This window comes from Cherax quadricarinatus, chromosome 76 (genome assembly GCF_038502225.1).
Source record: "Cherax quadricarinatus isolate ZL_2023a chromosome 76, ASM3850222v1, whole genome shotgun sequence".
In the NCBI taxonomy this organism is placed as follows: domain Eukaryota; kingdom Metazoa; phylum Arthropoda; class Malacostraca; order Decapoda; family Parastacidae; genus Cherax; species Cherax quadricarinatus.
The window spans coordinates 5,458,924-5,483,904 of record NC_091367.1 but is presented as its reverse complement, the minus strand read 5'-3'; the positions used below and the strand labels follow the sequence as shown (position 1 = coordinate 5,483,904).

The 24,981-nt window shown below is 51.5% G+C and overlaps 1 protein-coding gene across 5 annotated transcripts in view; it reads right to left on the bottom strand.

Moving 5' to 3' along the window:
• LOC128703702 (FYVE and coiled-coil domain-containing protein 1) overlaps window positions 1-24,981 on the bottom strand; it is a 105,589-nt gene that overhangs the window by 67,426 nt on the left and 13,182 nt on the right. For 4 of the 5 annotated variants that reach the window (XM_070101196.1, XM_070101199.1, XM_070101198.1 and 1 more), the window contains exon 6: window positions 14,150-14,225. The exons of the other annotated variant lie outside the window; for it this stretch is intronic. In XM_070101196.1, the coding sequence (XP_069957297.1) occupies window positions 14,150-14,225 (76 nt within the window). The remainder of the gene's footprint in view (window positions 1-14,149; window positions 14,226-24,981) is intronic. 5 annotated transcript variants of the gene reach the window in all.

Here is a 24,981-nt window from a genome sequence, read left to right as displayed (position 1 = left end):
GAACTTCTATGACGGCCTGAAAGAAATCTACGGCCCTACCACATCTGGCACATCACCACTCCTCAGCGCAGATGGGTCAACGCTGCTCACAGACAAGGAGAAAATTCTAGAGAGATGGGCAGAACATTTTGACAGCGTGCTGAACCGTCCATCCACCATCAATGATGAAGCCATCGAACGTCTACCTCAGATTCCGACCAACGAGACGCTGAATGCCATCCCCACTTTGGAGGAGACTCAGCAAGCAATACGTCAACTGCCCAGTGGCAAAGCTCCTGGGTCTGACGCCATCCCAGCTGAAGTCTACAAAGAAGGCGGAATGGCACTGGTAGAGAAACTTCACCAACTCTTCCAGCTTGTATGGCAGTACGAGACAGTTCCACAGGACTTTAAAGATGCTTCCATCGTGCATCTCTACAAACGAAAAGGAAACCGCCAGGCATGCGACAACCACCGTGGTATCTCTCTGCTCTCCATCGCAGGCAAAACCCTGGCTAGAGTTCTACTCAATCGGCTCAATGAACATCTAGAGCAAGGACTCCTACCTGAAAGCCAGTGCGGCTTCCGGAAAGATCGCGGGACTATCGACATGGTGTTCGCTGCTAGACAGCTACAGGAGAAATGTCAGGAACATAACGCCGACTTGTACTCCACCTACATCGATTTGACCAAGGCCTTCGACACCGTTAGTAGAGAGGGCCTTTGGAGAATCATGGCAAAGTACGGCTGCCCAAAGACGTTTATCGCCATCGTACGCCAACTTCACGATGGAATGCTGGCCAGAGTCCAAGACAACGGAGAGACGTCTAAACCATTCCCAGTCTCAAATGGAGTGAAACAAGGCTGCGTGCTTGCTCCCACCCTGTTCAGCGTGATGTTCTCGGCCATGCTTACAGACGCATTCAGGGACACAGACGCAAGAATCGGCATCAGGTACCGTACAGATGGGTCTGTCTTCAACCTCAGGAGGCTTCAAGCAAAAACCAAGGCTGCAACTGACACCATCAATGACCTGCTATTTGCTGATGACTGCGCCCTCAACGCTGCTTCAGAAGCCGCCATGCAGCACAGTGTTGACAAGTTCTCTGACGCCTGCAACAACTTCGGGCTGACAATCAGTACAACGAAGACTGAAGTGATGCACCAGCCTGCTCCGGGAAAGACGTATGTTGAGCCAAACATCACCATCAACGGGCAGCGACTGAATGCCGTAGACAAATTCACCTACCTCGGCAGTACCCTTTCCAGAAACGTTGTCATCGATGATGAGGTGAATGCCAGACTTGCCAAAGCCAGTGCCACCTTCGGCAGGCTCTACAAGAATGTATGGAACCGAAGAGGCATCACCACAAGCACCAAGATCAAGGTGTACAGAGCCATAGTCCTCACCACACTTCTCTATGGCTGCGAAACCTGGACTGTCTACAAACGTCACGCCAGAAAGTTGAACAACTTTCACACCACACGGCTCAGAAAAATTCTTGGCATCAAATGGCAAGATAAGATCCCAGACACAGAAGTGCTGACTACAGCTGGCCTGCCTAGCATCTACACCATCCTAATGAAGACACAGCTTCGCTGGGCAGGTCACGTTGCTCGCATGCCAGACCATCGGCTGCCAAAGAAACTCTTTATTTGGCGAACTGCAGCATGGAAAGCGCTCACAAGGAGGCCAAAAGAAGCGCTATAAGGACACCCTTAAGACTGCTCTGAAAGCTTTCAACATCAACCACACCATGTGGGAGCTGATAACTCAGGACAGGAATGACTGGCGAGCAGTTGTCCAGAAAGGGGCAACATCCTGCGAGGCAAGCAGAATCTCACTAGCTGAGCAGCGCAGGCAGGCGAGGAAGACCAGAGCCATCAGACCCCTCGATGCCGTGGTGCCACCCTTCCCTGTCCACACTGCCAGAGAACGTTTCGTGCGCGGATTGGCCTGACAAGTCATCTGCGTACCCACCAACTTCGACCCCAGGATGACTAGATGGTCCTCGTCGAATCGACGGACAAACATGATCTTATACTGGTAGAAATAAAGATTATTATTATTATTATTATTATCAGTGGCCATCGCACACCGAGGCTGGGTGTGGGATGGCCACTGTGATTCATGTGTTGCTGGAGGTGGCCATTAGACATTTCCATACTGATGACCCTCCGTGTTACAGCTCCCGTCCCTCCCTCCGAGTGCAGGCACTGTACTTCCAACTTCCAGTACTCAAGTTCGGCTAACCAGTTTCTCTGTATCCCCTCGTGTTACCTTGCTTATATTAATGGTTACTGGATAGCGCTACATACGTAGGGGTTCATCATTTGATAGATTGAACACATCGACTCCAGGCTGAGGGACTGATTACCTCAAACTCCTCATCTTCCACTGTTCTCTGTGTTGGACTGAAGAAGCCGGTTTTCTACACCATTTACATCACATAGCTCCCATTCCTTAGATCAAGAACCCTTCAGGGTCATCAAGGCACCCTAATCCCCTTGAAGGTGAAATCCCTTGACACTGTTGACTCAATGTTTTTATCACGCTTATTGTAGCATAAATTCCAGGATGTTTAATTTGAGTCACCTGTTGTTTGGTGGTGGGTTGTATATGACAACTACTATATACACAAAATATGCCAAACCCGCGTGAGTCACCGGAGAGGTGTTGACAGCGTTGTATACAATAGCCACCAAAAATCTACCACCTTCTATAATTAGCGTTATATTCATATAATCCAAGAAATTGTTATATTTTTAATAATTATAATTTATTTCAGCATGATACAACGTACAAAGGTGAGTGACATTTGGATTATATACATAAAGACCCTTAATATGTAGAGGATATTAGGGGTCTTTCTGCGGAATTTATCAACTTGTGTACGAATGGTATACAATACCGACAAGATGAGATTAAGACACATGTGCAACATCTGGGTATCTTTATTGTAGACGTTTCGCGCCTACTCCTAGGTTGAGGGACTGATTACCTCATCTTCTGTACATAGTTCTACTGTCTTCAAGTTATGTCCTAGAATTTGTATTGATAAAGCCACTGGAGGGCGAAACGTCTACAATAAAGATACCCAGATGTTGCACATGTGTCTTAATCTCATTTATCAACTTGTGGGTTCTGTGAGCCATCCAGAGGTAACTTCAACCCCTTCAATCAGAAGTCCTCTACCAGGTCCCCTGGAGGCAGGAACCAGCAGGATGGTCACCACCTAAGAGAGGATGTCTAGAAGAAACACAACAACCAATCACAACAACCACTAGCAAAACAACCAATAAATAAATAACAAAAAGGCACAATACCGTGACTGGAACGATACACAAATAACCCGCACATAAAAGACAGAAGCTTACGACGACGTTTCGGTCCAACTTGGACCATTGACAATTGTCAATGGTCCAAGTTGGACCGAAACGTCGTCGTAAGCTTCTGTCTTTTATGTGCGGGTTATTTGTGTAAAACAACCAATCACAACAACCACTAGCAAAACAACCAATCACAACAACCAGGAATGACGCACTTGTACTAAATATATGTGCCTCTCTAACCCTAATTCCTTAGACAAAGGTAGGCTTGCCCGAGCATATGTGTGTGTGTGTGTGTGTGTGTGTGTGTAGAACATGTACACACACACGTGCACATAGCTAGGAGAGTCATATCTCAGTGACAGCTGCTTCGTGTGGGAGTGTGACTTCAGGTCTTGTGCAAGGTGTCGTGGTTGATGTCACTCGTCATGACAGTGCTTGTTGGCACTCATAGTGCCACCCGATGTCCATGCTGGGGTCAGATGTCACAGACGTCTCTTATGGTGCCATCAATGGCAAAAGAGTCAGTGATGGTTCCTGGTGATGTTTCTGGAGTCAATGGTGATGTCACGAAGTCAAATCACGTAGCTGGTGGTGTCAGATGTCGCTGGTTTAACTGAAGGTGTCAAGCAACGTCAAATGCCAATGATGGTGTCATGATGCTGGTGTTGACAGGACAACTCAAACATGTTACTGTCACCAGAGAGGCTCACACTACTGCCAGGTGATGGTGGGCAGCAGTCAGTCAACCTGCCCACTGTAAGACTGATGGAAGGCAGCAGTCAACCTGCCCACTGTAAGACTGATGGAAGGCAGCAGTCAACCTGCCCACTGTAAGACTGATGGAAGGCAGCAGTAAACCTGCCCACTGTAAGACTGATGGAAGGCAGCAGTCAACCTGCCCTCAGTATGACTGATGGAAGGCAGCAGTCAACCCGTCCACAGTAAGACTGATGGAAGGCGGCAGTCAACCTGCCTACAGTATGACTGATGGAAGGCAGCAGTCAACCTGCCCACTGTAAGACTGATGGAAGGCAGCAGTAAACCTGCCCACTGTAAGACTGATGGAAGGCAGCAGTCAACCTGCCCACTGTAAGACTGATGGAAGGCAGCAGTCAACCTGCCCACTGTAAGACTGATGGAAGGCAGCAGTCAACCTGCCCACTGTAAGACTGATGGAAGGCAGCAGTCAACCTGCCCACAGTATGACTGATGGAAGGCAGCACTCAACCTGCCCACTGTAAGACTGATGGAAGGCAGCAGTCAACCTGCCCACTGTAAGACTGATAGAAGGCAGCAGTCAACCTGCCCACTGTAAGACTGATGGAAGGCAGCAGTCAACCTGCCCACTGTAAGACTGATGGAAGGCAGCAGTCAACCTGTCCACTGTAAGACTGATGGAAGGCAGTAGTCAACCTGCCCACAGTATGAATGATGGAAGGCAGCAGTCAACCCGTCCACAGTAAGACCGATGGAAGGCAGCAGACAGTCAACCTCTCCACAGTAAGACTGATGGAAGGCAGCAGACAACCTGTCCACAGCAAGACTGATGGAAGGCAGCAGACAGTCAACCTGTCCACAGCAAGACTGATGGAAGGCAGCAGTCAACCTGTCCACAGCAAGACTGATGGAAGGCAGCAGACAGTCAACCTGTCCACAGTAAGACTGATGGAAGGCAGCAGACAGTCAACCTGTCCACAGCAAGACTGATGGAAGGCAGCAGTCAACCTGTCCACAGCAAGACTGATGGAAGGCAGCAGACAGTCAACCTGTCCACAGTAAGACTGATGGAAGGCAGCAGACAGTCAACCTGTCCACAGCAAGACTGATGGAAGGCAGCAGTCAACCTGTCCACAGCAAGACTGATGGAAGGCAGCAGACAGTCAACCTGTCCACAGTAAGACTGATGGAAGGCAACAGACAGTCAACCTGTCCACAGCAAGACTGATGGAAGGCAGCAGTCAACCTGTCCACAGCAAGACTGATGGAAGGCAGCAGACAGTCAACCTGTCCACAGTAAGACTGATGGAAGGCAGCAGACAGTCAACCTGTCCACAGCAAGACTGATGGAAGGCAGCAGACAGTCAACCTGCCTACAGTAAGACTGACGGAAGGCAGCAGACAGTCAACCTGTCCACAGCAAGACTGATGGAAGGCAGCAGTCAACCTGTCCACAGCAAGACTGATGGAAGGCAGCAGACAGTCAACCTGTCCACAGCAAGACTGATGGAAGGCAGCAGACAGTCAACCTGCCCACAGTAAGACTGATGGAAGGCAGCAGACAGTCAACCTGCCCACAGTAAGACTGATGGAAGGCAGCAGACAGCCAACCTGCCCACAGTAAGACTGATGGAAGGCAGCAGACAGTCAACCTGCCCACAGTAAGACTGATGGAAGGCAGCAGACAGTCAACCTGCCCACAGTAAGACTGATGGAAGGCAGCAGACAGTCAACCTGCCCACAGTAAGACTGATGGAAGGCAGCAGACAGTCAACCTGCCCACAGTAAGACTGATGGAAGGCAGCAGACAGTCAACCTGCCCACAGTAAGACTGATGGAAGGCAGCAGACAGTCAACCTGCCCACAGTAAGACTGATGGAAAGCAGCAGACAGTCAACCTGCCCACAGTAAGACTGATGGAAGGCAGCAGACAGTCAACCTGCCCATAGTAAGACTGATGGAAGGCAGCAGACAGTCAACCTGCCCACAGTAAGACTGATGGAAGGCAGCAGACAGTCAACCTGCCCACAGTAAGACTGATGGAAGGCAGCAGTCAACCTGTCCACAGTAAGATTGATGGAAGGCAGCAGACAGTCAACCTGCCCACAGTAAGACTGATGGAAGGCAGCAGACAGTCAACCTGTCCACAGCAAGACTGATGGAAGGCAGCAGACAGTCAACCTGCCCACAGTAAGACTGATGGAAGGCAGCAGACAGTCAACCTGCCCACAGTAAGACTGATGGAAGGCAGCAGACAGTCAACCTGCCCACAGTAAGACTGATGGAAGGCAGCAGACAGTCAACCTGCCCACAGCAAGACTGATGGAAGGCAGCAGACAGTCAACCTGCCCACAGTAAGACTGATGGAAGGCAGCAGACAGTCAACCTGCCCACAGTAAGACTGATGGAAGGCAGCAGACAGTCAACCTGCCCACAGTAAGACTGATGGAAGGCAGCAGACAGTCAACCTGCCTACAGTGAATGTGATTTAACTCTTCAATGTCACCTGGGCAACACGTCTGCCAACATCTCAATCCGAGATAAACACACTTGCCGGGAGCTATGAATCGACCCCTGCAACCACAATTAGGTGAGTACACCTGCACATGTGACACTGAGGTGTCTGACCTCTGTGTCTCTCTCTCTCTCTTTCACACACACACACACACACACACACACACACACACACACACACACACACACACACACACACACACACATTATTCCAGAAACGTGTTAGATCTGTTAAAATAAGATTTTCGTCAGCCGCAGAAAACGTGAACGACGCCCTGTAACAAAATGAAGGGGGAGGGGAGGGGGAGGGGGAGGGGGAGGGGGAAGGGGAAGGGGAGGGGGAGGGGGAGGGGGAAGGGGAAGGGGAGGGGGTGAAGAGGTGAGGAAGAGAGGAGGAAAAGTACAGAATTAATCATACATTTCCCCAAAAGACTTAAAATTGTCGAGAGAGAGAGAGAGAGAGAGAGAGAGAGAGAGAGAGAGAGAGAGAGAGAGAGAGAGAGAGAGAGAGAGAGAGAGAGAGAGAGAGAGACAGAGAGAGAGAATCACTTCGTAGAGTTAAACACAAGCGGCAGTATCGGTGTGTAAAACGTATATTTTTACACGCAAGAAATAATGTACCAAAGGTTTGACGCTTACAATGTGTGAGGCGACACCACCAATAAACTGTCTTATGAGGTGCAGGACTCACCTGGGAGGTGCAGGACTCACCTGGGAGGTGCACGACTCACCTGGGAGGTGTAGGACTCACCTGGGAGGTGTAGGACTCACCTGGGAGGTGCACGACTCACCTGGGAGGTGCAGGACTCACCTGGGAGGTGTAGGACTCACCTGGGAGGTGCAGGACTCACCTGGGAGGTGCACGACTCACCTGGGAGGTGTAGGACTCACCTGGGAGGTGTAGGACTCACCTGGGAGGTGCACGACTCACCTGGGAGGTGCAGGACTCACCTGGGAGGTGCAGGACTCACCTGGGAGGTGCACGACTCACCTGGGAGGTGCAGGACTCACCTGGGAGGCGCAGGACTCACCTGGGAGGTGCACGACCACCTGGGAGGTGCAGGACTCACCTGGGAGGCGCAGGACTCACCTGGGAGGCGCAGGACTCACCTGGGAGGTGCACGACCACCTGGGAGGTGCAGGACTCACCTGGGAGGCGCAGGACTCACCTGGGAGGTGCAGGACTCACCTGGGAGGTGCAGGACTCACCTGGGAGGCGCAGGACTCACCTGGGAGGTGCAGGACTGACCTGGGAGGCGCAGGACTCACCTGGGAGGTGCACAACTCACCTGGGAGGTGCAGGACTCACCTGGGAGGTGCACGACCACCTGGGAGGTGCAGGACTCACCTGGGAGGCGCAGGACTCACGTGGGAGGTGCAGGACTCACCTGGGAGGTGCAGGACTCACCTGGGAGGCGCAGGACTCACCTGGGAGGTGCAGGACTGACCTGGGAGGCGCAGGACTCACCTGGGAGGTGCACAACTCACCTGGGAGGTGCAGGACTCACCTGGGAGGTTCACGACTCACCTGGGAGATGCAGGACTCACCTGGGAGGTGCACGACCACCTGGGAGGTGCAGGACTCACCTGGGAGGCGCAGGACTCACCTGGGAGGTGCAGGACTCACCTGGGAGGTGCAGGACTCACCTGGGAGGCGCAGGACTCACCTGGGAGGTGCAGGACTGACCTGGGAGGCGCAGGACTCACCTGGGAGGTGCACAACTCACCTGGGAGGTGCAGGACTCACCTGGGAGGTGCACGACTCACCTGGGAGATGCAGGACTCACCTGGGAGGTGTAGGATTCACCTGGGAGGTGCAGGACTCACCTGGGAGATGCAGGACTCACCTGGGAGGGGCAGGACTCACCTGGGAGGAGCACGACTCACCTGGGAGGTGCACGACTCACCTGGGAGGCGCAGGACTCACCTGGGAGGTGCACGACTCACCTGGGAGGTGCACGACCACCTGGGAGGTGCACGACTCACCTGGGAGGCGCAGGACTCACCTGGGAGGTGCAGGACTCGCCTGGGAAGTACATAACTCACCTGGGAGGTGCACGACTCACCTGGGAGGCGCAGGACTCACCTGGGAGGTGCAGGACTCACCTGGGAGGTGCAGGACTCACCTGGGAGGTGCAGGACTCACCTGGGAGGTGCAGGACTCACCTGGGAGGTGCAGGACTCACCTGGGAGGCGCAGGACTCACCTGGGAGGTGCAGGACTCACCTGGAAGGTGCAGGACTCACCTGGGAGGTGTAGGACTCACCTGGGAGGTGCACGACTCACCTGGGAGGTGCAGGACTCACCTGGAAGGTGCACGACTCACCTGGGAGGTGTAGGACTCACCTGGGAGGTGCACGACTCACCTGGGAGGTGCAGGACTCACCTGGGAGGTTCAGGACTCACCTGGGAGGCGCAGGACTCACCTGGGTGGTGCACGACTCACCTGGGAGGTGCACGACTCACCTGGGAGGCGCAGGACTCACCTGGGAGGTGCAGGACTCACCTGGGAGGTGCAGGACTCACCTGGGAGGTGCAGGACTCACCTGAGAGGAGTAGGACTCACCTGGGAGGCGCAGGGCTCACCTGGGAGATGCAGGACTCACCTGGGAGGCGCAGGACTCACCTGGGAGGTGCACGACTCACGTGGGAGGCGCAGGACTCACCTGGGAGGTGCACGACTCACCTGGGAGGTGCACGACTCACCTGGGAGGCGCAGGACTCACCTGGGAGGTGCAGGACTCACCTGGGAGGTACAGGACTCACCTGGGAGGTGCAGGACTCACCTGGGAGGTGCAGGACTCACCTGGGAGGTGCGCAACTCACCTGGGAGGTTCAGGACTCACCTGGGAGGAGTAGGACTCACCTGGGAGGCGCAGGGCTCACCTGGGAGATGCAGGACTCACCTGGGAGGCGCAGGACTCACCTGGGAGGTGCAAGACTCACCTGGGAGGCGCAGGACTCACCTGGGAGGTGCACGACTCACCTGGGAGGTGCACGACTCACCTGGGAGGCGCAGGACTCACCTGGGAGGTGCAGGACTCACCTGGGAGGTACAGGACTCACCTGGGAGGTGCACGACTCACCTGGGAGGCGCAGGACTCACCTGGGAGGTGCACGACTCACCTGGGAGGTGCACGACTCACCTGGGAGGCGCAGGACTCACCTGGGAGGTGCAGGACTCACCTGGGAGGTGCACGACCACCTGGGAGGTGCAGGACTCACCTGGGAGGCGCAGGACTCACCTGGGAGGTGCAGGACTCACCTGGGAGGTGCAGGACTCACCTGGGAGGCGCAGGACTCACCTGGGAGGTGCAGGACTGACCTGGGAGGCGCAGGACTCACCTGGGAGGTGCACAACTCACCTGGGAGGTGCAGGACTCACCTGGGAGGTGCACGACTCACCTGGGAGATGCAGGACTCACCTGGGAGGTGTAGGATTCACCTGGGAGGTGCAGGACTCACCTGGGAGATGCAGGACTCACCTGGGAGGGGCAGGACTCACCTGGGAGGAGCACGACTCACCTGGGAGGTGCACGACTCACCTGGGAGGCGCAGGACTCACCTGGGAGGTGCACGACTCACCTGGGAGGTGCACGACCACCTGGGAGGTGCACGACTCACCTGGGAGGCGCAGGACTCACCTGGGAGGTGCAGGACTCGCCTGGGAAGTACATAACTCACCTGGGAGGTGCACGACTCACCTGGGAGGCGCAGGACTCACCTGGGAGGTGCAGGACTCACCTGGGAGGTGCAGGACTCACCTGGGAGGTGCAGGACTCACCTGGGAGGTGCAGGACTCACCTGGGAGGTGCAGGACTCACCTGGGAGGCGCAGGACTCACCTGGGAGGTGCAGGACTCACCTGGAAGGTGCAGGACTCACCTGGGAGGTGTAGGACTCACCTGGGAGGTGCACGACTCACCTGGGAGGTGCAGGACTCACCTGGAAGGTGCACGACTCACCTGGGAGGTGTAGGACTCACCTGGGAGGTGCACGACTCACCTGGGAGGTGCAGGACTCACCTGGGAGGTTCAGGACTCACCTGGGAGGCGCAGGACTCACCTGGGTGGTGCACGACTCACCTGGGAGGTGCACGACTCACCTGGGAGGCGCAGGACTCACCTGGGAGGTGCAGGACTCACCTGGGAGGTGCAGGACTCACCTGGGAGGTGCAGGACTCACCTGAGAGGAGTAGGACTCACCTGGGAGGCGCAGGGCTCACCTGGGAGATGCAGGACTCACCTGGGAGGCGCAGGACTCACCTGGGAGGTGCACGACTCACGTGGGAGGCGCAGGACTCACCTGGGAGGTGCACGACTCACCTGGGAGGTGCACGACTCACCTGGGAGGCGCAGGACTCACCTGGGAGGTGCAGGACTCACCTGGGAGGTACAGGACTCACCTGGGAGGTGCAGGACTCACCTGGGAGGTGCAGGACTCACCTGGGAGGTGCGCAACTCACCTGGGAGGTTCAGGACTCACCTGGGAGGAGTAGGACTCACCTGGGAGGCGCAGGGCTCACCTGGGAGATGCAGGACTCACCTGGGAGGCGCAGGACTCACCTGGGAGGTGCAAGACTCACCTGGGAGGCGCAGGACTCACCTGGGAGGTGCACGACTCACCTGGGAGGTGCACGACTCACCTGGGAGGCGCAGGACTCACCTGGGAGGTGCAGGACTCACCTGGGAGGTACAGGACTCACCTGGGAGGTGCACGACTCACCTGGGAGGCGCAGGACTCACCTGGGAGGTGCACGACTCACCTGGGAGGTGCACGACTCACCTGGGAGGCGCAGGACTCACCTGGGAGGTGCAGGACTCACCTGGGAGGTGCACGACTCACCTGGGAGGCGCAGGACTCACCTGGGAGGTGCACGACTCACCTGGGAGGTGCACGACTCACCTGGGAGGCGCAGGACTCACCTGGGAGGTGCACGACTCACCTGGGAGGTACAGGACTCACCTGGGAGGTGCAGGACTCACCTGGGAGGTGCACGACTCACCTGGGAGGCGCATGACTCACCTGGGAGGTGCAGGACTCACCTGGAAGGTGCAGGACTCACCTGGGAGGTGCACGACTCACCTGGGAGGTGTAGGACTCACCTGGGAGGTGCACGACTCACCTGGGAGGTGCAGGACTCACCTGGGAGGTTCAGGACTCACCTGGGAGGCGCAGGACTCACCTGGGTGGTGCACGACTCACCTGGGAGGTGCACGACTCACCTGGGAGGCGTAGGACTCACCTGGGAGGTGCAGGACTCACCTGGGAGGTGCAGGACTCACCTGAGAGGAGTAGGACTCACCTGGGAGGAGCAGGGCTCACCTGGGAGATGCAGGACTCACCTGGGAGGCGCAGGACTCACCTGGGAGGTGCACGACTCACCTGGGAGGCTCAGGACTCACCTGGGAGGTGCACGACTCACCTGGGAGGTGCACGACTCACCTGGGAGGCGCAGGACTCACCTGGGAGGTGCAGGACTCACCTGGGAGGTACAGGACTCACCTGGGAGGTGCACGACTCACCTGGGAGGCGCAGGACTCACCTGGGAGGTGCAGGACTCACCTGGGAGGTGCAGGACTCACCTGGGAGGTGCAGGACTCACCTGGGAGGTGCGCAACTCACCTGGGAGGTTCAGGACTCACCTGGGAGGAGTAGGACTCACCTGGGAGGCGCAGGGCTCACCTGGGAGATGCAGGACTCACCTGGGAGGCGCAGGACTCACCTGGGAGGTGCACGACTCACCTGGGAGGCGCAGGACTCACCTGGGAGGTGCACGACTCACCTGGGAGGTGCACGACTCACCTGGGAGGCGCAGGACTCACCTGGGAGGTGCAGGACTCACCTGGGAGGTACAGGACTCACCTGGGAGGTGCACGACTCACCTGGGAGGCGCAGGACTCACCTGGGAGGTGCACGACTCACCTGGGAGGCGCACGACTCACCTGGGAGGCGCAGGACTCACCTGGGAGGTGCACGACTCACCTGGGAGGTGCAGGACTCACCTGGGAGGTGCAGGACTCCCCTGGGAGGTGCAGGACTCACCTGGGAGGTGCAGGACTCACCTGGGAGGTGCGCAACTCACCTGGGAGGTTCAGGACTCACCTGGGAGGCGCAGGACTCACCTGGGAGGTGCAGGACTCACCTGGGAGGTGCAGGACTCACCTGGGAGGTGCAGGACACACCGGGGAGGTGTAGGATTCACCTGGGAGGTGCAGCACTCACCTGGGAGGTGCAGGACTCACCTGGGAGGTGCAGGACTCACCTGGGAGGTGCAGGACTCACCTGGGAGGCGCAGGACTCACCTGGGAGGTGCAGGACTCACCTGGGAGGTGCAGGACTCACCTGGGAGGTGCACGACTCACCTGGGAGGTGCAGGACTCACCTGGGAGGTGCACGACTCACCTGGGAGGTGCACGACTCACCTGGGAGGTGCACGACTCACCTGGGAGGAGCAGGACTCACACCTGGGAGGTGCAGGACTCACCTGGGAGGTGCAGGACTCACCTGGGAGGTGCAGGACTCACCTGGGAGGTGCAGGACTCACCCGGGAGGTGCAGGACTCACCTGGGAGACGCAGGACTCACCTGGGAGGCGCAGGACTCACCTGGGAGGTGCAGGACTCACCTGGGAGGTGCACGACTCACATGTGAGGCGCAGGACTCACCTGGGAGGTGCACGTCTCACCTGGGAGGTGCACGACTCACCTGGGAGGTGCACGACTCACCTGGGAGGCGCAGGACTCACCTGGGAGGTGCAGGACTCACCTGGGAGGTACAGGACTCACCTGGGAGGTGCACGACTCACCTGGGAGGAGCACGACTCACCTGGGAGGCGCACGACTCACCTGGGAGGTGCACGACTCACCTGGGAGGTACAGGACTCACCTGGGAGGTGCACGACTCACCTGGGAGGCGCAGGACTCACCTGGGAGGTGCAGGACTCACCTGGGAGGTGCAGGACTCACCTGGGAGGCGCAGGACTCACCTGGGAGGTGCAGGACTGACCTGGGAGGCGCAGGACTCACCTGGGAGGCGCAGGACTCACCTGGGAGGTGCACGACTCACCTGGGAGGTATAGGACTCACCTGGGAGGTGCACGACTCACCTGGGAGGCGCAGGACTCACCTGGGAGGTGCAGGACTCACCTGGGAGGTACAGGATTCACCTGGGAGGTGCACGACTCACCTGGGAGGCGCAGGACTCACCTGGGAGGTGCACGACTCACCTGGGAGGTGCTGGACTCACCTAGGAGGTGCAGGACTCACCTGGGAGGTGCACGACTCACCTGGGAGGTGCACGACTCACCTGGGAGGTGCACGACTCACCTGGGAGGTGCACGACTCACCTGGGAGGCGCAGGACTCACCTGGGAGGTGTAGGACTCACCTGGGAGGCGCAGGACTCACCAGGGAGGTGTAGGACTCACCGGGGATGTGCAGGACTCACCTGGGAGATGCAGGACTCACCTGGGAGGTGCAGGACTCACCTGGGAGGTAGTGGACTCACCTGAGAGGTGCATGACTCACCTGAGAGGTGCAGGACTCACCTGAGAGGTGCAGGACTCACCTGGGATGCGCAGGACTCACCTGGGAGGCGCAGGACTCACCTGGGAGGTGAAGGAAGAGAGGGAGGACAGGGAGACAGCACGAGTGGGGGGTCGCCACGTGCCACCACCTCCGTGTCTGCACGTAAACAAAACATGTCATTAACACGTTCATACGTGTACAGAACTTGTTTTGGTATTAAAGTGACATTCATACACGTTCCGGTGTTAAATTCACGTTGATACACGTTCAGGATTTGTTTTACTGTGTGAGGGCGATCTTACAAGAGCCTGCGTGAGGGCGATCTTACGACAAGACCCTGTGCGAGGGCGAACTTACAAGAACCTGTGTGAGGGCGATCTTACGACAATAATCTCAGTGTGGTTTGATCTCAGGGGAAAACTAAGTGCTTTATTTAGATCAAGTGATTACCGAATATTTCTAAAATTAGGTCTGGTCACCTCACCCTCTGTTCCCTCCCTCCCTCTCTCTCTCCATTCCCTGTATCACCCTCTCTTTCCACCCTCCCTCTCCCTTCCCTGTATCACCTTCTCTTTCCGCTCTCCCTCCCTCTAGTTCCACCTCTTCCCCTCCAATCCTCCCTAATCTCCCTCTTTTCCACCCTATTCTCTCCCTTCCTCCCTGACATCCCATCTCACTCCCTCCATAGTTTTCTCAGACCTGAAATTACTTAAAATATTTCGTTGATAAATCTTCACAAGCAGCTAATAATAATAATAATAATAATAATAATAATAATAATAATAATAATAATAATAATAATAATAATAATTGTTTATTTCTACAAGTACATGTACAAGATGACTCGCTGACATTTTGTCCCAGGATGCGACCCACGCCAGTCGACTAACACCCAGGTACCTATTTTACTGCTAGGTGAATATGGACAGCAGGTGTCTTAAGAAAACACGTCCTAGTGTTTCCAGCCGTACCGGGGATCGACCCCCGGTGATAAAGTGCACGAAGAGCGTGCAGAGTTACAAGCAACCAGAGGTTATCACACAGCTGGTAAAGGTTGGCACCCAGGCCACGGGTTCGATCCCCAACCAGTTCTCTGGTTTCTTCTGCAATCGTGTTATTATGATTTACTGAGTGATAACAAGACCTTGCTTGATGAGAGAGATGTTTCGCCCACCAGTGAGTGTGTGTGTTCGTTCCCCTCCTGCTTTCTATCAATCTCTCAATAAAGATACACGGGTGTTACACCTGTCTAATTCATCAACTTGTTAATAATATGGAGGTGTGAATGTAACACCAGGAACCTTTGTAGAAGACACTTGTGTAACACCAGGAACCTTTGTAAAGGACACTTGTGTAATACCAGGAACCTTAGTATAAGACACTTGAGTAACACCAGGAAGTTGCAGGAACCTTTGTATAAGACACTTGAGTAACACCAGGAAGTTGCAGGAACCTTTGTATAAGACACCTGTGCAACGGTTAAGTATCTTTATTCCGAAACGTTTCACCTCAATTCTCTCCTATACTCTCTCTCCCTCCCCTCCTATACTCTCCCTTTCCCCTCTTCTATACTCTCCCTCTCTCCCTCCTCTTGTGTACTTCCCCCCTTCCTCCTTTCCTATACTCTCCCTCCTTCCTCTCCTATATTTTCCCTCCCTCCCTCTTCTATTCTCTCCCTCCCTTTCTCTTCTTCTATACTCTCCTTCCCTCACTCCTTTCCCACATCTTGCCTCACTTCACAGTACAGACAGCAGCAGCTGTTGTTACCAGGTGGGGTGTAGTCAGGTGGTACGGCAGGAGGAAATACCTGGCAAGGGAGAGAGAGGAGGGGAAGGGAGGGGAGAGGAGAGGGGAGAGGAGTTTCCTGGTGGGAGTTCATGATCCTTCTTCCTGGGTTGCATCACTTGGCGTACTCTCCCGTACTCTCCCGTACTCTCCCGTACTCTCCCGATCAGAGTAACAGTCATGAAGGAATTCTCCACCAAACCTAAAGACTTACAACTACAGTTGCAATAACAGCATGAGAACACAGGAATGTACGAACATAACATAAGAACAGGAGGAACACTGAACAGGTCTGCTGGCCCATGCTAGGCAGGTCCAACTGGAAATTTAAAAAAAAAATATATGATGAATAGAGTACTGAAAGCAACACACCATCACCACAACGCTGCTACTATAACTACAGATAGCTAAACACACACACACACACACACACACACACACACACACACACACACACACACACACACACACACACATACACACACACACACACACGAAGCTAAAGGGGAAACTTATGACGAAAGAAAGCAGGAGGAGATAAAAGCGATTGAAGGTATCATGAAGGTAATAGGCGAAGGGGACATGACCCAGGTGGCAAATTTTCGGAGAATCGGGTGGTTCACAAAGAAAAGGAATCGGCCTCTCAAAGTAATTTTCAAGGCAGAATCAACCCGAACCATGATCCTGCAGGAGAAAGCACGGCTGAGAGGCAAGCAGGAGTTCCGGAGTGTGTACCTCGATCGAGACAGAACAAAGGACGAAAGGAAGACGATGAAAGAGTTCAAAAACGAAAGGAGAAATGGGAGGAAATGAAAAAGGAGAGCAGAATAACCCAGGATCAAATGGAAGGACAAGCACACCCCCCAGAAACACCTGCAGAAGGACTCCAGCCACGACACCCCCAAGGCAACTGAACAATCCAAACCAACCATCACACACCGATCCCTCTGTTCCCACCCCCCGCACCACAGTTACAGTATTAGAACAGAAGTTGAAGGTTTGGTACACAAATGCAGATGGATTAACGAATAAACATGAGGAATAGCAAGAAAGAATCAATGAGAAGTCCCCAGACATCATAGCAGTTACAGAAACAAAACTCACGGAGACAATAAAAAATGCAATCTTCCCACCAGGATACCAGATCATGAGGAAAGATAGAAGGGGCAGAGGGGGAGGTGGGGTTGCTCTGCTCGTAAAAAACAGATGGAAATTCGAGAAAATGGAAGGCATAGATGAGACGGGAGAAAGAAACTACATAGTAGGTACACTTCAGTCTGGGGAACACAAAGTGGTCATTGCAGTGATGTATAATCCACCACAGAACTGCAGGAGGCCAAGAGATGAATATGAAGAGAGCAACAGAGCAATGGTGGACACACTTGCTGAGGTGGCAAGAAGAGCTCACTCCAGCAGAGCAAAGTTGCTGGTTATGGGGGATTTCAACCACAGGGAGATTGACTGGGAAAACCTGGAGCCACATGGGGGTCCCGAAACATGGAGAGCCAGGATGTTGGACGTGGTGCTGGAAAACCTCATGCACCAACATATTAAGGACACTACCAGAGTGAGAGGAGAGGATGAACCAGCAAGATTGGACCTTGTGTTCACCCTGGGCAGCTCAGACATTGAGGACATCAAGTATGAGAGTCCCCTAGGAGCTAGCGACCACGTGGTTCTGAGCTTTGAATACATAGTAGAGCTGCAAGTGGAGAGAGTAACAGGAGTTGAATGGGAAAAGCCTGACTATAAAAGAGGGGACTACATAGGGTTGAAGAACTTCCTGCGGGAGGTCCAGTGGGACAGAGAACTGGCAGGAAAGCCAGTAAATGAAATGATGGAATATGTAACAACAAAATGCAAGGAGGCAGTGGAAAGGTTTATTCCCAAGGGCAACAGAAACAACGGGAAGACCAGAACGAGCCCCTGGTTTACCCAACGGTGTATGGAGGCAAAAACAAAGTGCAATAGAGAATGGAAAAAGTACAGAAGGCAGAGAACACACGAAAATAGGGAGATCAGTCGAAGAGCCAGGAATGAGTATGCACAGGTAAGGAGGGAGGCCCAGCGACAGTACGAAAATGACATGGCATCGAGAATCAAGACTGACCCGAAACTGTTGTATAGCCACATCAGGAGGAAGACAGCAGTCAAAGACCAGGTGATCAGATTAAGGACAGAAGGTGGAGAACTCACAAGAAATGATCAGGAAGTATGTGAGGACCTGAACAGGAGATTTAAGGAAGTTTTTACAGTAGAAACAGGAAGGGCTGTGGGAAGACAGCACAGAAGGGAACATCAAGAGGGAATATACCAACAAGTGTTGGATGACATATGAACAACCGAGGAGGAGGTGAAGAAGCTCCTAAGTGACCTTGACACCTCAAAGGCAATGGGACTGGACAACATCTCCCCATGGGTCCTTAGGGAAGGAGCAGAGATGCTGTGCGTGCCTCTAACCACAATCTTCAACACATCCCTTGAAACTGGGCAACTACCTGAGAAATGGAAGACAGCTAATGTAGTCCCCATATTTAAGAAAGGAAACAGAAATGAGGCGCTAAACTACAGACCTGTGTCTCTGACATGTTGAAAATAAATGGTATAAAATACCGACACAATGGAAATATAAACACATATGCAGTATAATGTGATCCTTTATTGACTACGTTTCGCCCACACAGTGGGTTTTTTCAAGTCACAATCAGATCTGTTTGTGACTTGTAAAAGCCCACTGTGTGGGCGAAACGTAGTCAATAAAGGATCACATTATACTGCATGTGTGTTTATGTCTCTGACATGTATAGTGTGCAAAGTCATGGAGAAGATTATCAGGAGGAGAGTGGTCGAACACCTGGAAAGGAACAAGATTATAAATGAAAACCAGCATGGGTTCATGGAAGGCAAATCATGTATCACAAACCTCCTGGAGTTTTATGACAAGGTAACAGCAGTAAGACACGAGAGAGAGGGGTGGGTAGATTGCATTTTCCTAGACTGCAGGAAGGCCTTTGACACAGTTCCCCACAAGAGATTAGTGCAGAAGCTGGAGGATCAGGCGCATGTAACAGGGAGGGCACTGCAATGGATCAGGGAATACCTGACAGGGAGGCAGCAACGAGTCATGGTACGTGAAGAGGTATCACAGTGGGCGCCTGTTACGAGCGAGGTCCCACAGGGGTCAGTTCTAGGACCAGTGCTATTTTTGATATATATGAACGACATGATGGAAGGAATAGACTCTGAAGTGTCCCTGTTCGCAGATGATGTGAAGTTGATGAGAAGAATTAAATCGGATGAGGATGAGGCAGGACTGCAAAGAGACCTGGACAGGCTGGACATGTGGTCCAGTAACTGGCTTCTCTAATTCAATCCAGCCAAATACAAAGTCATGAAGATTGGGGAGGGGCAAAGAAGACCGCAGACAGAGTGTAGGCTAGGTGGACAAAGACTACAGACCTCACTCAGGGAGAAAGACCTTGGGGTGACCATAACACCGAGCACATCACCGGAGGCACACATCAACCAAATAACTGCTGCAGCATACGGGCGCCTGGCAAACCTGAGAATAGCGTTCCGATACCTTAATAAGGAATCGTTCAAGACACTGTACACTGTGTATGTTAGGCCCATACTGGAGTATGCAGCACCAGTCTGGAACCCACACCTGGTCAAGCACGTCAAGAAGTTAGAGAAAGTACAAAGGTTTGCAACAAGGCTAGTCCCAGAGCTCGGGGGAATGTCGTACGAGGAAAGGTTGAGGGAAATTGGACTGACGACACTGGAGGACAGAAGGGTCAGGGGAGACATGATAACGACATACAAGATACTGTGGGGAATAGACAAGGTGGACAGAGATAGGATGTTCCAGAGAGGGGACACAGGGACAAGGGGTCACAACTGGAAGCTGAAGACTCAGACGAGTCACAGGGATGTTAGGAAGTATTTCTTCAGTCATAGAGTTGTCAGCAAGTGGAATAGCCTAGCAAGTGAAGTAGTGGAGGCAGGACCCATACATAGTTTTAAGAAGAGGTATGATACAGCTCAGGAAGCAGAGAGAGAGAGAGGACCTAGTAGCGATCAGTGAAGAGGCGGGGCCAGGAGCTGAGTCTCGAACCCTGCAACCACAATTAGGTGAGTACACACACACACACACACACACACACAGGGATGTTAGGAAGTATTTCTTCAGTCATAGAGTAGTCAGGCCGTTGAATAGCCTAGAAAGTGACGTAGTGGAGGCGGGAACCATACATAGTTTTAAGGCGAGGTATGATAGAGCTCATAGGGCAGGGAGAGAGAGGACCTAGTAGCAATCAGCGAAGAGGCGGGGCCAGGAGCTGTGACTCGACCCCTGCAACCACAAATAGGTGAGTACACACACACAGCAAGAGAAACAACAGGTTAAGTGTCTATCAATAAGCACCTTTAACAGATGTTACTTACTACTACTACTAATAGAAAAAAGTATCTTCATACAGGTTAAAAGTATCTTCATACAGTATAGGTGTGAAGATAATTGATGGTTGGCAATACGGTGTAACTAATTTCAGTATCGATACAAAAACAAATAAACCAAAAAATCTTGTACCAGATGTGAATAAATACAGTAAAGAAACGAACAAGATCAAACAAAAACAGAGCATAAACAAGAAAAAAAGTTTGGTGTCAGCTAATGGGAAAACCAGGTGTTGGGGAATGTACCAGAGGACATAACCAAGTTGGTGGCATGCCAGTAATGTGCAGGTGTTTGTGGGGCACTACTGGGCACTACGGGGCAGTGAGATGCTGCATGTTGTGTGTGATGGTGTTGGACTGGGGGTCCTCTGCCCCCCACGTCTGTTCCCTGCAACACCACCACTCACCAGAAAGCTTGATGGAGGAGAGGGAAGGAGACAGGTAGAAGGAAAGAAGGAGGGGGAAGTATGCACCAGCTAGCAGTTTCCACATGTTTAACTCTGTTGCTTCACTTCTGTGTCCCCTCAACTACTGTCACTATTTCTCCTGCACTTCTGAACCCTTCACTCTCACTTCCTTGTACATGTTCACCAATACCACTCCCTGTACTGTACATGTTTACCAACACCACTCCCTGTACTGTACATGTTTACCAACACCACTCCCTGTACTGTACATGTTCACCAACAACACTCCCTGTACTGTACATGTTCACCAACAACACTCCCTGTACTGTACATGTTCACCAACACCACTCCCTGTACTGTACATGTTTACCAACACCACTCCCTGTACTGTACATGTTTACCAACACCACTCCCTGTACTGTACATGTTTACCAACACCACTCCCTGTACTGTACATGTTTACCAACACCACTCCCTGTACTGTACATATTTACCAACACCACTCCCTGTACTGTACATGTTTACCAACACCACTCCCTGTACTGTACATCTTTACCAACACCACTCCCTGTACTGTACATGCTTACCAACACCACTCCCTGTACTGTACATGTTTACCAACACCACTCCATGTACTGTACATGTTTACCAACACCACTCCCTGTACTGTACATGTTTACCAACACCACTCCCTGTACTGTACATGTTCACCAACACCACTCCCTGTACTGTACATGTCCACCAACACCACTCCCTGTACTGTACATGTTTACCAACACCACTCCCTGTACTGTACATGTTTACCAACACCACTCCCTGTACTGTACATGTTTACCAACACCACTCCCTGTACTGTACATGTTCACCAACACCACTCCCTGTACTGTACATGTTCACCAACACCACTCCCTGTACTGTACATGTTCACCAACACCACTCCCTGTACTGTACATGTTCACCAACACCACTTCCTGTACTGTACATGTTCACCAACACCACTTCCTGTACTGTACATGTTCACCAACACCACTTCCTGTACTGTACATGTTCACCAACACCACTTCCTGTACTGTACATGTTCACCAACACCACTTCCTGTACTGTACATGTTCACCAACACCACTCCCTGTACTGTACATGTTCACCAACACCACTTCCTGTACTGTACATGTTTACCAACACCACTCCCTGTACTGTACATGTTTACCAACACCACTCCCTGTACTGTACATGTTCACCAACACCACTCCCTGTACTGTACATGTTCACCAACACCACTCCCTGTACTGTACATGTTCACCAACACCACTTCCTGTACTGTACATGTTCACCAACACCACTTCCTGTACTGTACATGTTCACCAACACCACTTCCTGTACTGTACATGTTCACCAACACCACTCCCTGTACTGTACATGTTCACCAACACCACTTCCTGTACTGTACATGTTCACCAACACCACTTCCTGTACTGTACATGTTCACCAACACCACTCCCTGTACTGTACATGTTCACCAACACCACTCCCTGTACTGTACATGTTCACCAACACCACTTCCTGTACTGTACATGTTCACCAACACCACTTCCTGTACTGTACATGTTCACCAACACCACTTCCTGTACTGTACATGTTCACCAACACCACTTCCTGTACTGTACATGTTCACCAACACCACTTCCTGTACTGTACATGTTCACCAACACCACTCCCTGTACTGTACATGTTCACCAACACCACTCCCTGTACTGTACATGTTCACCAACACCACTTCCTGTACTGTACATGTTCACCAACACCACTTCCTGTACTGTACATGTTCACCAACACCACTTCCTGTACTGTACATGTTCACCAACACCACTTCCTGTACTGTACATGTTCACCAACACCACTTCCTGTACTGTACATGTTCACCAACACCACTCCCTGTACTGTACATGTTCACCAACACCACTCCCTGTACTGTACATGTTCACCAACACCACTTCCTGCACTGTATATGTCTTATCACTACAACTTTCAAAAATTACAGTATAGTATAGTATTTAGAGAAACCATTTTGTCAGAATTTTTTGTATCTGAATAGGAAAGGTATCACTCAATTGTAAAATTCATTATTTTTCTCAAATTTGAACACCCTGAGCATACATCAAAATTGGTATTTTCTTGTTATGTATATCATGACAGCAGTACAGTAGTAGCACATTACTGAGGGAGTTGGCACATGTTAATATACCGTACAATTTAAACTGACAATATATTGCTGATTTCAAGAAGTTATGCAGTGTTTAAAGGTTACTAGCAACTTCTGAACACTGAATAACTTAATAGCTGTTTCCAAGTTGCTAGCAACTTGGAAAACAGCTACTTAATGCAGCGCTTACCATGGGCTCAAAGCCCCACCCATTCTGTGGTTTGTTTAATAAAAGAATGTCAGTGGTGATGTGTTCTATTATACACAAGTGTCAGGTATAAATAATTAATTTTTCATTTTTTTAATTAACCCGTAAACGGTTCAAGCAGATCTACGTTCACATGTGTAGTGCTACAAAAGTAGATCTACGTTTTTTTTATATATTTTCAAATATAACAAAAAAAAAGTACATCAAAGTTTTTTTACACATTTTCAAATGTAAAAAAACAAAAAGAAGATCTACTTTTTTTACATACTTTCAAATGTTCAAAAAACGTATATATACGTTTGGACCGTTTACGGGTTAACATATCGGCTGTTTCCTACCGAGGCAAGGTGTCCTGAAAAGAAGAAACACTTTCGTCATTACTCACTCCTTCACTAAATGTAATTACCTATTTATGATTACCTCTTTGTAACTACAAGAACAGAGCTCTTGTAGTTACAAAGCAGAGCTCTTGTGTTCCAACCTCGCTATTTAATCTATCAAGTGTGTATAAGCGCCTCATTCTTATTTATAAAACCTTACACACTTATTAGTATTGCATTTAATAAGATTTTTTAAACCTGTAAGGTACATGTTATTTCAGTAAACCCTCGACTAAATAGCCTTCAATTTAATGGACTTTCAAATACTGTACAGGAGAAAATCTGGCGAGTCAGCGGAAAAAGTCCATTAGTTACAGAATTGTCTGTTATTGTTATGATCACAGCAAAACAACCTCATCTCAGTCCAATACAATCACCATTACTGGCCACTTATTTTGTTCTCTACACGTTCGTTATATTGAAGAATTACTGAACACCACAATTGACACTTAAGTCTGTAACAGTTCCTGAGAGGACACTGACCAGTGACATAACTGAAGAGCTTAACATGAGCGTAGTACAGCAGTAGTAGCAGAAGAGAGTGAGTGAGTGCATGTGTGTGTGTGTCCTGACACAAGAGGTCAAGGTAGTGTAAACATAATACTCAGTACAAGCTGCCAACACTTCCAACTGATCCACTACATATTTAACATGCTCACTGCCTAAACACAAAAGGAAATGGGAGAGAACTGTAACTACAAAGCATTTAATTCTAAGCAAAGGTAAAGCAAGATAGTACAAAAACTTCTATTTGTCTAGTAGATCTATAGGTGATCTAGCTCATTTTCCACATATACAGGTGTTCTGTGGTTTGGTTGGTAGTGCACACAGCTAACACAATGGGTGTCTGTGGTTTGATCCCTGGTATGGGTGGTAACGCTGGGTGTGTTTCCAAAGACACCTGCTGTCTCTGCTCACCTAGTAGTAAGTAGGTACCTGGGTGTTAGCTGACTGGTGTGGGTCGCATCCTAGGAGACAAGATTAACACAAATTGCCTGAAATGCTCTGCATAAACAGAGGCTTTCTATATAGTATGTCATATATATCAGCTAGGTCTGTGGGTAAAAATGTTATGGAGGGAGTAGTAGGTAAATTTGGGGTGCCAGGGGTAAATGTAAATGGGGAGCCTTTAATTGAGCTATGTGTAGAAAGAAATTTGGTAATAAGTAATACATATTTTATGAAAAAGAGGATAAATAAATATACAAGGTATGATGTAGCACGTAATGAAAGTAGTTTATTAGATTATGTATTGGTGGATAAAAGGTTGATGGGTAGGCTCCAGGATGTACATGTTTATAGAGGGGCAACTGATATATCGGATCATTATTTAGTTGTAGCTACAGTTAGAGTAAGAGGTAGATGGGAAAAGAGGAAGGTGGCAACAACAAGTAAGAGGGAAGTGAAAGTGTATAAACTAAGGGAGGAGGAAGTTCGGGTGAGATATAAGCGACTATTGGCAGAAAGGTGGGCT